At 40.7% G+C, this 16,214-nt stretch overlaps 2 protein-coding genes across 4 annotated transcripts in view; both read right to left on the reverse strand.

The window, feature by feature from the left end:
* Nucleotides 1–2,357, reverse strand: part of myo10l1 (myosin X, like 1) — a 38,275-nt gene extending 35,918 nt beyond the window's left edge. The window contains exon 1 of the mRNA XM_088433255.1: nt 2,166–2,357. Within this exon, the coding sequence (XP_088289381.1) occupies nt 2,166–2,186 (21 nt within the window). The 5' untranslated portion in view covers nt 2,187–2,357. The remainder of the gene's footprint in view (nt 1–2,165) is intronic.
* Nucleotides 2,358–10,312: 7,955 nt separating this feature from the next.
* LOC148412731 (transcription factor Sp3-like) overlaps nt 10,313–16,214 on the reverse strand; it is a 10,231-nt gene continuing 4,329 nt past the window's right edge. The window contains exons 4-8 of one of the 3 annotated variants that reach the window (XM_088433826.1): nt 15,102–15,275; nt 14,808–15,024; nt 13,930–14,122; nt 12,992–13,188; nt 10,313–12,368 (exon numbers count right to left, since the gene is read on the reverse strand). In XM_088433826.1, the coding sequence (XP_088289952.1) occupies nt 12,112–12,368; nt 12,992–13,188; nt 13,930–14,122; nt 14,808–15,024; nt 15,102–15,275 (1,038 nt within the window). In that variant the 3' untranslated portion in view covers nt 10,313–12,111. Of the gene's footprint in view, nt 12,369–12,991; nt 13,189–13,929; nt 14,123–14,807; nt 15,025–15,101; nt 15,321–16,214 lie in introns of all 3 variants that reach the window. The other 2 variants (XM_088433825.1, XM_088433824.1) reach the window with 2 other exon arrangements.

The following is a 16,214-nucleotide window of genomic DNA, read 5'->3' on the forward strand; positions in this document are numbered from 1 at the left end:
AATTTACCTCATCAGCTTTAACCGATAGCATTTTTGTGTCAAACAACTACTTTATATAGACAACTGCTTGCTTGATTTAGTTTTACCGTTTTAAATAAGAAAAACAACATAAAAACCGCTCTTATGCCCTTCTATTTATCTATATAAAGAGAAAACAACACAGGGACTGTCCATACGTAGAAACTGTGGCGTACAAAATTGGAGTTGAGTGACCAGAATGAAGACACAGGAACATGCTAGGCTAACGTCAGCATCTGTGCTACTTAGGCTTTTTGCTAGCCACTTTAACCTATTAAAAAAAACAACAACAACAACAACACACACACCAATGAGCCCAGCACGCATGGATTGTAGCTGACTTACACAAGTGTTTGATTTATACTGTATGAGTACAATCATACAGTTTGCAGAGCCAAGACACAACAACAAGCTAAGGGGACGTTAGCATTGTTAACGTCACCAGAAATGGCCATTTTCTTTCCTCAAGTTGAGACTGAGGACATGCAGCATATTATCAACTGTGGAATTAAAAAAAATATGACAAGCTAAGACACAGCAACACGCTAAGTTAACATCTATTTGTGAAACCAGCACCACAAACGACACAAAAATGCACCCAGAGAGAAAATATCGCTAAACATGCGACCAAGATTTCAGTCTGTTATTGCCAACAGTTACAACTTGGAGAGCAAACCGATAATTGTCACTTCAACATAGTTCCCTGGAACAATTGGTATACTTTTAAGAGTAAACAACAGACCAATCGCTCTTGTTTTAGGATCAAAATATTATTATAGGCAATTAAAATAACCATTCCCAAATTGAAGAACATTTTGTGTACCCCCACACATGCAGTCGTGGAAAATTTGTTGTCCTGAGGCAAAATGTAACTGCACTATCTTAAAACAATTTTTTTATTGGCAACCCCAATACCTCAAGCACCCTCTCAAATATATTTCGTCTCTATCCCTTCCTTTCAATGACCAATATACATCTCAAATCTCAATGTAATGAGTTGGTAGTTAACAGTTTTGGGGTGCTGTGTAACTTCCTCGTAATTGTTTAAACATGTTATCATAGACGTAGTTTTATGAATTACAATTGCTCTCTTATCACAAACACACATAGAAAAAACTTTCGCCATCTGGAAGAAGAGGGAAAACAAATTGAGCATTTACCTAGCAAAAATGACAAAACTACGTCATTGTTCTGTCCATGATTAGACTAATATAATTATTGAGGTTATGTATTATGTTACACATGATAGCATTTTATCTCAGGCAACATAAACCTGTCACTCACTTAAAAAAATAACCACTAACATCAATGTTTTTTTTAAATTGCATGGCTACATTTATTCTGGCCAGTTAGTGTAGCAGCTAACTGAGCTAGCACGTACTATTGAGAAAAAAAAAGAAAAAAAACAGTGTACCCTTGATGGCTTGATTAATTCATTCATGTGACGGTTTTTGCTGTTCTTTAAATTTCATTCCAATACTGGAATGTCTCAAACATTTTTTTGGGGGGGGGGTTGGGTGCTCATGCATTATACTGTCGCAAATTGTTGCTTTTTAGTGAGGGTACGTCAAGAATGGATGGTTTACAGAAGGAAGATGCTTTCGGTCTCATGAGTTGGACAATGCAATTTCACCTACTCCATTCATCCACCACTCCCCACAAGAATCACCATGGCACCCCCACCCCCTCCCCCCAATTCTTCCTCCTCCAGCTGTGCACCACCCCATACATGCAAAAAAAAAAAAGTACACTAAAATCGTAGAGCAATAAAAGATCAATATGCACAGGATGAGGGCTTTTCCATCCGTTTTTGCAAAGCGGAGCACACTCACAGATTTGTCTTTTAATCAAGGTTGAGCCTTATGGAGCCGAAAAGAGTGTCAGCTCACATTTGGGCCAATTTGTCCTTTCATCCGAGACTCGAGACGAGCCTCGCTTGTCTGCAGTGGCCGTAAAGTGAGCCTCATGCGCGGCTTTCCTTGCTGTGCGAGGAGACGGCCCTTTTTCTTAGCTAGTGTCGGGGATCGCAACACCTGCCATCATGGCAAGGGGGGAAAATGGAGGAAAACGTGCAAAAGCATCATCGCGTCAAAAGCAAAGGGGCTAAACGACGCCTAACGTGCGACTAGCGGCGATATTGGTCTTACCTCGGTGAAAAACGCCTCCATCCTGCTCGCTCAGTCCGCCCAGACGACGCGCGCCGGGCCCCCGCAGAGCGCACACGCTGGCCCGGCAAGCCGGTGCGCAAATCTCCGCGTGTTGGCTCCAAAATGAGGGAGGACGAAGCGGCGCTGGGTGCCTCTGTGTCCCATTCACATTCGCATCATCATCACCATCATCATCTGCTTCTTCTTCTTCTTGTGACAAATCCACGAATGGAGGGTGGGAGGGAGGGGGAGAGGGGGCCTGGGGGGAATGGGAAAATGTCCACGGATGACTATAGGATTCGGTGGAGGTTTGGATTTTCGTGTGATTGTGTGTGTGTGTGTGTGTGTGTGTGTGTGTGTCAAACCTGTGGTGCTTAAAAATATTAGATCTCTATTAGGCTGCTGGTTTTTAAACTTTTTAAACCAAGTACTGTAAGTACCCCTCGGCAATTACAAAACAGGTAAGTAGCATCTGAGTGATATTCTGCAGAAAAAAAGTACATTTCATGAGAGTAATGTTTAATTTCAGTGGTGCAATTTCAAATTGAACAGAGTGGAGACTGAGGGCAGCCAGAAAATGGAGCATTGCAGTCAAGGGGAGAATGTGCATCAAAAAAAGACGTCGGTGGCATAGGGAAATTTTATCCAAGAGGAGACTGTGGGCAGCTAGAGAAATTAAAAAATAATAATAAATGAAAATGACAGAAAATGGAGCAAGTGGAGACTGTGGAGCATACTACTGACACCAAAGTAAGACAATAAAAAAGCCAAGAGTGGTTTAAAAAAAAAAAAAAGACAGTTTATCTAAGAAAAGACCAAGAGCAGACAGTAAATAGAGAAATGCATCCAAGTGGAGACTGTGGGCCATAATACTATCACTACAAGTTATGCAAACATTAATTTAGAATAGCACCATTAGTAGTAAACTGCTTTTTTTTCCAAGTGAAGATTGAGGGCAGACAGAAAAGGGAGCATGACAGTCAAGTGGACACTGTGTAGCACAATGCTGCAGCAACAGAGTAAGATAACAATGAAGGACAATCATGTTAGCCACCAGAAGTTGAGCTAATCTTAGATTTTTTTTTAAACACCATTAGAGGTCCTAAATTGTTTTTGTTTTCAAGTGGAGACTAAGGGTGACCGAAAATGAGGCATGACAGCCAAGTGGAGACGGTGGAGCATAATACTTCCGCAACCAATGTATACTAACAATTTAAATAAGCCATTGGTGGAAAAAACAAATCAAAGTGAAGATTAACGGGCCATAATAGTACAACTATAACCTATGGTACTGTTTAAAAAAAAAAAAAGAAAAAAAAAGAAAAAAGGAGCACCATTAGAAGAACCGAAGGAGATGTTTTTTTTTCCAAGTGGAGACGGATAATGGAGCATGGGAGCCACGTGGAGACCGTGGAGCAAGATACTGTGGCAACAAAGTAAGATAACCATTTATAAAAAGCCATTTGCGGGTGGGGAACAGCCAAGTGGAGACAGTGGAGCATAGTACAACAACTACAATGGAAAAAATTTAATAAAATTATCAATAGAGACAGTTTATTAAAATGTCGACTGAAGATAATGCAAAAACATAGCATTATAGAGAAAAAGAGACAATGAGAATATAGAGAATAATAATAATCCAGCAATAACGTAAAATTATTTTTTTTAATGCCATTAGTAGTAGAGACACATTTTATCCAAGTGGCGACTGAGGGCAACCAGAAAATGGAGCATTTCAGCCAGGTGGAGACTGAGGAACATAAAAGTGCAGGGCCCGGGTAAGCTAAGGCTCATTTGTTTAAAAAATAAATAAACAAATAAAAACAAAATTAACCATTAGTGATAAAGAGACAATTGATCTAAAAAGAGATTATGGACAACCAAATGTCAGAGCAATGCAGCCAAGTAGAGACTGTGAAGCATATAAGTGTAGCAACAGGACAAGCTAAGGTTCATTTATTTAAAAAAAATAAATAAATAAGAATAGATTATGAGCAATCGGAAACTGGAGCACTGCAGCCAAGTGGAAACTGTGGAGGAGGACATTGCAGCTACAGCGCAAGCTAACATTAGCATGTGAGATGAATTCTAAGAGAGATGTCTAAATTAGCCATATGGAGCCAGTTGACAGCAGTGAATCATTTTGTGGGCTCTCTGAGGAAAAACGACCACTTCACACCAAATCCAAATAGTAAAAAAAAAAACACAGCCAAAAAGAATAACACAGCGGGTCCCCAAAGACCTCATTTTGTCCATATCGCATCAGACAGATGGTTAATGTGCGCCCCCCAGTTTGGAGGCTGCGGGGGCCAGGTGCAGCGGTCGAAGTTGGCCCGGCAGCGTGAGGCCTCGTCGGGGTGCGGCTTTGTGAAAGCTCAGTCTCCTCCCCTCTGGAGCCCTGGAGGTAAAAGTGGGGCCCTCCTGGGCTGCTTATTATGTGCCCCCCCCTCCGCCAACATACACTCAGGAAATGAAGGGAGGATGTTTCATACGGACTGGAAATGAATCATGCTAATCATATAGCCCAAGTTAGCAAATCAACAAGACACAAACACCAATCCTCTCCTGTTACACGTCACATGACCCGCACCCAAACTTAAGCCCCTCCCCGCTGGTACCAGCGGAAGTGTAAATCAAAGGCAATCAACATATTCCGCTGGAGGTCGATTCTCTAAATGCCACAGCTCGGGAGATTTTCCCGGGAAAATCCCCGCAGTGCAAAAAAGGGCAGTGGGGGTCGTTTGCCGTTGATAATTACATGGCCCGAAGCCACACGTGCACACGACACACGCGCGCGTCAGCTAGCCACAGTACACGCTGCCAGGTTGAACTCTCATTACCATGACAACGGCGTTGACCCTCTCATTGGCGGATTGATAGGTTCGTTCTGTGAGAGCAGAACTTTGCTTACTCATCTCGCAACTCTTTTTATTCGCTCCCTTTCTCCTTTGTGTCTCCTCTTACCCTGACGCTGCACATTTGCGTTTAGTGTACGTCCACTCACGAAACCATTCGCTCACAAAATTGTGTTTCCGTACAGGATCTATGGATGCCCTTTCAAATAACTTATTACGGTTGACATTATTTGGCGGGTGCTGCTGGTTTGGTTTGCAACGTCGCCTTAAATGACTATTAAAGATACGTGGACACAACATTGTGGAGCGATCACACGTTAAGAGTTGTTAAAAGATGCCGTCGCCGTGCATGACAGCTTTAAATACTTAAAATAAGCATCAATTGAAGCTGCTGTTTTGGTTAGCAACTACAGAAGGACAATTATGAGCAACTACAAAATGTTGTGGAAGGACCGCAGGTTGGTGATATCCAGAATGCTAATCGTTGCCAGACGTTACATTATTTGGCTTTTTGGTACATTTACATGTACCTAATCATACAATGTATGATTAGATTTATTAACATATGTCATATGGTGCTGCTGTTTTGGTTAGCAGCCAAGAAAAGACTATTGGTGGTTATGTATCACATCATTGTGGCGCACATTAGCATCTACTGGAATGCTAATCATTGTTAAAAGACAACATTTCCGCATAATGTATGATTATCTTTAAATATCACACGTGTCACATGGTGCTACTGTTTTGGTTAGCAACCAGGTTCGGGCTGCAATTTGTAAACCGTATCGTCAAATACTGAGACTTCCTTCTAATATTTTGAACCTCTCATATTGATAAGCGCATCAGGTATTTGATCCTATTCGATTGTGCAAGTGGTCATAATGTTGTCGCATGCCACAAGCGTGCAAGTCGCACACACAATCTCTCAGCCAATCAGCTTTAAGAGCCTCGTAAATCATCATTTTATGAGCCCTTTTCTCCCCTTCCACTGTCGCGGTTGTTCCCTCTCAGACACATCCGTTTGTCGGTGAGCCATAAATCGGAGAGATAAACAGAAACTCAGTGTGAAACAAACCCGGTGGGCAAATTTTGCTCATGATTAACTTTTGTTTGCTAGGGCTGAATCCCAATAAGACAAAGACCCGTTTGTTACATTTGTCATAAATCTTGTATCTGGAAATTAATGTACTTAAGTATCGATTTAATACTTAAGTATATGGGATTTAGTGTTCGGACTGAAAAAAACAAAACGTGAAAATATGTCCCTGGCACTGAATGACTTAATGCAATATCATGTAAGTGCTTAGCGGGAACGATAACAAAAACCGAGGAGCCATTTTGTTCAGCCCTGGCATAACTTGAAATATAGAGATCCACTATTATGATATTCAACTCCTGGTGTGATGATGTCACCTGATCTGTATGACTCATCCAACACACACACACACACACACACACACACACACACACACACACACACACACACACTGGGTTTTCCTATCATAGTGGAGACTTTTTGTTAACATAACGCATTTCCTAGTCTCTATCCTTAACCATCACAAGAGATTTCTTAAACCCAACCCTTACCCAACGAAAACCAAATCATTGAACCTCAAAAAAAGTCTGTTCTTGTGGGGTCCACCAAAATGGCCCCCACAAGTCTAAGAGGTCCCCACAAAGACAGTGCAAAGCCAGTGAAACCTGAGATTTGGTCTCCACCTTGTGGCAAAAACTAAGGTGCGCACACACACGCACACACACAACATCTCTGTCGATATAGAAGGTCATAAGAATGGTATGTTTAAGATGGCGTCATGTTTTGGGATATGTGTAAGAAGGTAAATTTGGTATAAAATATTTCTTAAAGAAGAAGTCCACCCAAAAATGTTCTGTGCAGCCTGACTAGCCTCAATACTGTATTTCGATCTCTCACTTGTACGGGGCCTTTTTGCCACTTGCCGTCGACTAAAAATGACATCATAGGGCAACAGCCAATCACAGGTGAGAATGAATAAACCGGACGCCCCTGGTCAATAGGGTGCATTAAAAAGATCGCACAGGAAGGGGCGTGTTCTAATTGCTGCGTCTGGAGGATGACTTCATCCACGCCCTCCCCTTCCCCCCTGGCTAATGCAACACCAGCCACTCGTGGCTTGCATACGGCCGCCATGACAGCACCTCTTTAGCTTCAAATGAGTCGATCGGGGCCCAACCCAACCCCCATCGACCCCTAATTCCCAACTGACACTACAGTAATTTAATCGGCCTGTGACAGCCCGCAGCGGTGCAAATACTCCAACATGGGCACAGACATGCTCCATTTCACACTGAACAATGATGGTCATGCCATAGATTTGTCATTTTTTATTTATGATGGGTATTTACACTATGCAATGAATAGAAAATTCAGAAAGTTGCATTATCAATTTGGAGTTGTGCAGTAGCACTGGGGATCTATGACAAATGATGCACCATAATAATCAATAAGTCATAGTTGTGGTACGTCGATTTATGACTTTTACACGATTTTTATATTTGTTTTGGTGGTAGTGGGCTTGCTTCAAGCTTGTAGTTGAAGTTTACAGAAAATGTACGCATTTGAACTCATTTCAACGCTAATTAAATGTGCATTTTTAATGCTAACACAAAACACTATAGACAAGCTAACTAAACTAGCATCAATGCTGAAGGTTTAGGGGTGTCCAAACTATGGCCGGGGGGGCCATTTGCAGCCCCCCATCCTTTTTTAAGGCGCTCACGTCTAATAAGTTTGCTAATATGCTTTTCAATATAAGCAAAGCTAAAAATGAACTCTTCATAACATTTGACTTTGTAACAATGTAGTGATTAAAGCCAATTGAGTTTTACCAGCAAAATGGTTTCCCCCAATTTTGACTGTTTTAAGGTGCAAAATGTCAAAATAGCCCACGAATGACTCCAAAGTAACTGCTTGAATATGAAATTTCCAAATGCATTTAAATGCACCTCATGTCGAGTGAATTTTGAGACGTCAAAATTACAGTTCGAGATTAGCACACACACAAGTTATGCAGTATATCATGACGTGGTTAACGAGCGATTTTTAAAAAAAAAATATATAGTAACCTTTCTTTGGGGTACCTAATTTACTTAAATGGTTGTATGAGATTATGTGGGTCAGAAGAAGTCTCGGTACTTGTATGAAATATTGTAACATCTCTGCAAGTTTCTGTCAGCCGATCTATGGCATTTGGTATTACATGTTAGCATGAAGCTAAAGGACTCACAATTAAGCATTTATGAATCTGGCAACTTTTTCCTTTGCTGTTATCTGAAAAACTCACCTAATTGCTGCTTTTGCACTCATCTTAAAACAATAACACTCACTAATGTGTTACATAGGGCCATTTATACATCTATTATGACATATATATACCAGTTAAGAATGCTAGTTACCTAAAAACATCCGCATGATGGATTACGTTCCACTACGGTGGTATATTAGTGCTTTAGTGATTTTGGTATTATCTGAAGGAGGTCTAATCCCAATCTGGGAAATTCTAGTGACCCCGATCGGTATAATTAAGCGGATTACAAGGGTCCTTTTAAGAAAATGTGTCACACACACACTCACAATTTGCTATATGTTGTAAGGTGAGATTTTGGTGAATATGCAGCGATGTCTGTTTAGTCAAGCAGCGTACAAAAGCCCCAGCTGTCCCATCACCAGCAAACGCTTTAAATATTCAAGGCAGCAAGCTGGGTGACAGAAGGTGGGCTTGACCGTGCAAACCTTAATCTCAGTAATGCACAGTCAGCTACTCCAGCGTGTTGTTTTGAGGTGGGGGCGCCACAACAAAAATACACACATAGGCACAAACATATATAGGTAGACTGTTATTAAAAAAAAAAAAGAATACTCGATTAAAATGAGGAAACAGATATTTAGTCAGGCTGTTAACATTCGTTTCAGGAATTAGCTTTGAATAGAAAACAAAATTAATTGATAACTTCAAAATACTGAGTTTATGAAAAAAGAAACATTTTATAATGTGTACATAGTATTAAAATTAATTTGCACATAAAAACAGTGAATTACTTTCCCATTGTTTATTCAAAGCACCTCTTTGTAGATAGGTATCTGTGTTATGAGTCAGGTAATCCCGCAATTAACAAAAAAAACACTTTATTTGTTGTAGCCTGGTGCCTCCTCTTTTTACAATGTAGAGATTTTTCTGTCATTTTACTTATTTAGCGTCACACTTCTCATCTTTACATTAAATTGTGTTTTTCATCATTATTTCTACACATATTTGAAGCAATTAGTTTTTACAAACACACGGACTTAGTGTGGGGAATGACAGTGGTACAGTACTTAAAAAGGTATAAATACTTTTGGTGTCGGCATTTAGTGTAGAAATGTTAAAAAAACAACATTTATTTATGTGAGCAAAGTGGATGCAATACCTGCGTGTGAAACTGGAACAAATGACCAACATTTGTTGACGTTGTGGAGAAAAGGCCAAGCGGCCGCCATCTTGCCGCACCTGTGGAATGCACTCGATTAATCGTGCACACCTGTCTACCAATGACCCGCTACAACCACCGTCCAAAACTACCCCTCTTCACCTTGATGGGCGGCTCTTTGGCACTAATTTGATTTCACCGAGATGAAGTGACGTCACTGTAATTTTTTAAACACTTTTTTGAACTATGACGATTCAAGTGCCCAGACCCAAACACTGTACGTACTAACCTTTATCAAGGGAGTGCGCTCTCTGCTGGGAACCTTTAGTATTGCATCTATGGTAGTCATGTAGATGTGGAGAACTTCCTTGGACCAAACTTTTGGATCCAATGGCTCAGACACTCAGAACCAACATGGAGTCTACAATTTTCGGCTCCTCGAACGCGGCGGAAGTGCTTTCGTAGCTCTACGACAATTAATTCGCTCAAAATGACGTCAAAGCGGCTATTGCGTTCACTTATCGTTGGGCGGGGTCAAACCTTAAGTGGGCGGAGTCAGACGCTCTGCGGCCAAGGACACTCGAAGCAGATGTTTTTTTTTTTTAATCACCTTATTGAACAAATAGCTTAAGTCATCGCTGTCCTACAAAATATTTATTTTCTTAACCCTCAAAATATTAAATTAAAAAGGCACATCTCCAAATGTTCATTATGAAAAATATTTACTTGTTCACTGATTCAGTTATAAAACTGCGCTGTGGTATATTGAAATTATTCACAGTATTTTTTGTTTTTGTTATAACTAAATACATAATTGCGACATGAAGAAAACAATATTGCGAGTGATGATGTTCAATTGTTGAATGTTTCAGACTTTATTGTGATCCATTTGAAAAAAGGTTTTACAAAAAAAGGTAACATTCAATTTTTACACCGACTTAAAAAAAAAAACAAGTCATTTTAAAATAAGTTTTGATACATTGAAATAAATCGTGTTGACTAAGTGATGGCTTCTATAAACAATAAGATAATACACATGTAAATGAATGCTACAAACATGAGGGTTATACATGGACAACAAAATAACACAAAAAAAGTGTGATTGTTGTGTTTTTTTAAAACTTTCAAGCACACATAGCCACATGTGGTTTATTGCAAAAAACGGAATCCCACCTCATATCTGGACTGGAATGTTTGCCATTGCAATTGGTTGCATCCGTTTGTTTCCATTTTTAACACAAGAAACTGGGATTTAAAAAAACAAAACAAAACAAAAGAAACAACAAAAACATGCACACCAACTTTCAGGAATTAAAAAAATAATAATCTTTTGAGGGTTAGGCTGTTTTACGAATTAAAAGTCAAAATTTGGAGATGCATGTTTTTCATTGAACTTGAGGGGGAAAAAAAAGGAAAACAAACAAACAAACAAAAATCAGGTAAAAGCACACATTTTCAGAAAAACAAAACAAAATCACTGCGGTGAACATTCTGTCCTGGGTGCCTGAAGGAACTGCACGTTTTGTTGCCACTTGCCATTTTGAACATTTTCCAAAACTCACTTAGCATTAGCGTGTTAGCTTAGCAGTCACAAAAATCTTTCCGAGGGCACTTAAAGTGATCGTCTGGAAACGCCATGCCGTTTTGTGAAATTATCAACACCAAAAAACAAGACTTTTTGTTTTAGTGCACAACTTGAGGGTGGGAGGGAAAAAACAAAACAAAACAAGTGATCTTCTGTGTTACGTGTTTTGAGGGTGACATTAAGCAACCGACTCAGTCGCCATTTGGTGAAGTCCACATAGCATTAGCATGTTAGCCTAGCATTTGCAAAACCATATCTGAGGCAACCAGAAGTGATAATCTCATCCGGAAAATGGCGTGACATGCGTTGTTGTGATGATACCGTCATCGGAAAACATAATTTAGTGCATAAACTAAAAAGTGAGGAGAAACAAGTGAGCTGTTGCATTGATTGTTTTTTTGTTTGTTTTTTTAAAGAGAAATTCTGGGCCAACCTTTCCCAAATAAGTCAATGTGTCTCCGCTCGTCACATTCACTTTTCCAACATGATTAGCATTAACGTGTTAGCCTAGCATCGGCAAAAACCATTTCGGAGGCGACCAGGAGTGCCGGTCACGACCGCTGCGGGAAAAACTTTTGATTTCGGCACACAACTAAAAAGGCCAAGAACGAAAAGAGAGCTTTTTGCATCGAGTGTTATGTCGGGAAAGAGTGCTGTGGACTTTTAACAATTGTACTTTAAGCGCACTTTCCAAACATGTCGGGTCATCTTTCCGTGATGGATTTTTGTTTTTAAAAAACACGCACACATGCACCTCCAGCATTTTATACACGACTATGATACAAAATAAGGCATTTCGTTGTGTATAACCTGTGTGTGTATGTGTGTGTGTGTAAGTGTGTACATAGCAACCATTTTGAATGCTTTGCTGGTCTATAAAAAGACTGCAAAAACAAAGTCTGGATAAATCTTACTTAAAATATATATATTTGTCATATATTTATATTCATATGTAAAAAAAAAATTAAAATAAACAAAATAATCAAAATCAAAAAAGAGAAAAGAGAGGAGGTCCTTGCGATTGGCCGATTCTCTCACCCGCTCGTCAACCTCGGCGCCCTCATTCCAGCACCTCGCTGGGCGCCACGGTGACCAGCTGCAACGGGATCTCCTGATTGGCCACCAGGTTGTGGCCGGTGGCCGACTGCAGGATCAGCGTGGTGCCGTCGGCCGTTATGAGGGTGTCGGCGGGCAAAGGCGACGATGACGCGGCGGGCGCGCCGCCCTTTTTGTTCTGGTGAGTTTTTATGTGCTTGGCCAGGTGGTCGCTACGCATGAATCGCTTCGAGCACTCGCCGCACACAAACTTCTTCTCGCCTGCCACAAAGACAATTAGCAATGTTAGCTTAACCGCATTAAAAAAAAATGTATGTATATATTCTGCCACTAGAGGGCGGCAGCAAACTTCACACCCATTTGTTCATTTTACTTTCAAGTAGGGATCACTAATGAAATTTATCAAGCAAAAAAAATTCTTCAGATGTGTTCATTAGAGAAACTGTTATATCGTAACTCATTCAATCCCAAAGTCAGATTTTTCCGTTTTTGTTCAGCATATGGATATCCAAGCCAAGATTTTTATTCATTGGTTTACCCGCCCCCCAAAGTGAAGTACTAGGTATTCACTTACTTAAATAGGTCTAAATTAATGACTTTAGGTAATCAAGTAAACGTGAATGCTAAAGTAATCAATTAGTTTTTAGTACTAAATTCCCTTAAGTAAAAATATAAAGTAGCCAATTACATTGTTACTTATATATATATTTTTACAAGCACAGTAGAAATGTAAGAAATTCCCACTGCTTCTTTGAACTAAGTGTGTCTAGAGGAGTCAAAAATAATCTCACTTTGATGCTTCATGAAGCTTCATGAAGCATCCAAGTGCTTGACCAGGCCCCGCTTGTCGCCGGAAACATGGCCGTTAGCTAGAAGGGCGTCACCTGTGTGCGTCCTCCGGTGTCTCTGCAGCTCGTCGCTCCTGGTGAACCTCTTGCCGCAGTACATCCAGTTGCAGACAAAGGGGCGCTCGCCGCTGTGCCAGCGCAGGTGGGCGCGCAGGTGCGACGTCTTGCCGTACACTTTGCCGCAGCCCACGATGTGGCAGATGTGCAGCTTCTTCTTGCCCAGCCCGGACCCCCTGTGAGCGTCAGACACGTTTTACAACTTTCAGTGGTGCTCAAGCTTTCTACGTCAAGTATCACCGGATAAAAATTTAGCACAGAAAACACAACGATTAATAATTAATTACTCATCATTAATAACTAATCATAGGTTTGTATCCAAGAATAAATACTCTATAGAGGCTCGGTTATAAGTGTTCCATTTATAACAAGTAGAAGGCAATCAAGCACCAAATGTGGTCATTCTGCTCAACGAAAAGAAAAGAGGAAGTGATTGACTTCAAAGTAGGTAACGAGCACCTGCAGGCTCAAGTTTTTTTGGAAATTTGTTGAAGCATCATCTGTAAGGAGGACAATATGACATGTGTAATGTATATATAACGTTTTGCATATGAGAACGAAATGGTACTTGATGTTTGTGACCTTAGTTGGTAATTGCTAGCACCCCGATGCTAACCTGGTATAGGCACATTTAAATGAGTAGTTACAGTTAGTTCAATGAGTAATTTCATAACTGTTGAAATATGTGACAGCATACATGAGGTCAGTAATGAATCTCTTACCAAATAAATTAGTCAATGCTAACAGGAGCAACAAGAATATGGACCAGTTCTGACAAAATATTAAATATATAAAACTGATTTGTGTTTGTGCATTCAGTAAAAGAATGCTGTTATTTTAACGGGATTTGCTCATATTCTTAACCTACATGATGTATTTTTTTTTTCAGTTCAATCTCTTGAGCGTCTATTTCTCACCTTCCTCCAGATTCTTTACAGTTGGGGCAGGTGCAGGCCACCCGGCGCAGCCGCTTGCCCTCGCCGCTGGCGGCGTCCGCGTCGTCGTCGATGGTCATCTGCACGCGCAGGTTGTTCAGGTCGCTGGGGTTGAGCGTCGAGTCGCCGGCCAGGTGCCAATCCTCGGCCTCGGGCTCTTCCTTGATTTGGATGCCTGCGTTAACGGGGGAGGAGGAGACGAGCGTTTAGGGAGAAAATGTCAAACATGGCAATAAGCTTTGGCCTTAAATAAAAATGACTTTTTTCCTTCATTTATAAAAAAAAAAGGCAAATGACAATTTGCAAGGCAGGTGTTTCTTTAGTTTCTCTTCTTGGACGTACTTTATTTATACTGATACCAAACACACTTTGAAAATGTTTTTTGCAACATAAACTTGGATCAGCCTCCACAGAAATGATATTATTTCATTAAAAAAAAAAACCCTTTGCCACAAATTAAAATTGTTTGACTTGAGAGTAGAGTATTATAAAATCAGTCTGTCTAGGACCATCTTATGCCTCAAACAGAAATTTGAATTGCAATTTCTCAACTAAGCACTTCCCTTGTTGCGCATATCACATAAGCCATTCATGGCATATTTTTTTAACCCTTGTGCGGCATTTTGTCCAATCCTTCTCAGAGGGAAAGCGTGAAAGAAGACAGAAGGGAGCAGAAATGTTACCCAGATGCTGCCAATCAAAGTTTGAGATAGCATGACCACACCAGCAGGAGTGCGCCATCGCTTGGCTAAAATACTGCCCGAATGATTTGAAAGGATCCGAAAATGGTCAAAATACTGCACAGGGGTTTAGCAAACATTTTGATTTAGTATTTGTAAACGCGAAAGAACAAGACGCACACGTCATACCAGCCGGGCTGTTTGTGTCGTCAGCCTGCTGCGTGAACTGAACTCCGCTTTGCGCCAGCGGGTTGACCGTGACAGTCTGGAGGTTGGGCAGGCTGACCTGGCCCGTCTGGCCCAGCGGGAGGGTCTGCACGGGGGCCAGGGTCAGCTGCTGCGCCTGGCCCTGCCCCTGAGACAACTGGAGCCCCTGAAGCGACTGAACACCCTGAACCTAAAAAATACAGTTCGGGCCTAAATCTCCTGTTCTGAGAACTTTCCGATTTTCCGATCCCCATCGCGCTTAGCCACCTGAAAGGTCTGCCACTGGATCTGCCCGGTGGGGCTGAGCGTCTGGGCTTGGATGAGGAAGGTTCCCGGGTTGACCAGCTGGACACTCTGAAGGGTCTGACCCGTCGCCGCCGCGTTCAGGTCCTGGCCCGCCGCCACCTGCGTCTGACCGTCACCCGACAGCTGCAGGATAGGCTGCGAAAGAGTGGCAGCGGCAGTTGTGGCGCTGGAGGACGGCACCTACGCAACATCAGATAGATTGAAAAAGTGTGCTACGTCTAACGCTTGTGGCACATAGACTCCCTCGAAAAGTTGGGATAGAATCATTGAAAAATTCGAACTTTACGTAATTTTACAGTGCCTGGAACATTTTTTGTTTGGAATGAATCCAATATATTTGCTAAGTAGCGTTCGGCTGCAACTATTGATAATTGGAATTGCTGATTAATCTGTGCATCATTTACTGAAAAAAAGAACATTAAAACACATAATTACCATGTTTTTATTCAAAAGGGACCCCCCCCTCCCCCCAAAAAAAAACCTCACATTGCAGAAAATGCTCTAACATCACTATTTGTGATTCTGTAACTGATTTGGGTTGTAATAACATGACAGAAAATAGACAAATATGTTGATCATTCTTTTCCAAAATAAAAATAGATGTGTGCCAACGTTTTATTTTGATTTAACACAATGACCATCTGTCTGCTTTCTGAGAATGTTTACGGCATTAATTTATTAACAAATAATCGTTCAATATCTAGTATTTAATATAACTATTTTTGTATCATTTTTCACGGATGTTTCCACATTTAGGGTCAATTTTTAACTTACACTAATACACAACTAATGTGTAATAAATTCGAATAGAATCATTATATTTATAGGTGCATTTGATTTTAAACTTTCTTACAGTTAATTGTTCAGTTAAAAGTTCAAACTGCGCATTACAAACAACAAACTGTGGAACACAATAACATGAACCATACACATTTATAAAACCTCTGCTTGATTTTTATAACACTTGCACCCACTACATAACAGTACTTTAATTATGGTCATGATGGTGGACCACAGTATTTTTCAGACGGCCCTCGATGAAATAAGACTGCACTTTTTCCCCCATTTTTAAAC

This window comes from Hippichthys cyanospilos, chromosome 14, assembly GCF_059441005.1.
Source record: "Hippichthys cyanospilos isolate Australia breed blue-spotted pipefish chromosome 14, RoL_Hcya_1.0, whole genome shotgun sequence".
NCBI classification, from domain to species: Eukaryota; Metazoa; Chordata; class Actinopteri; order Syngnathiformes; family Syngnathidae; genus Hippichthys; species Hippichthys cyanospilos.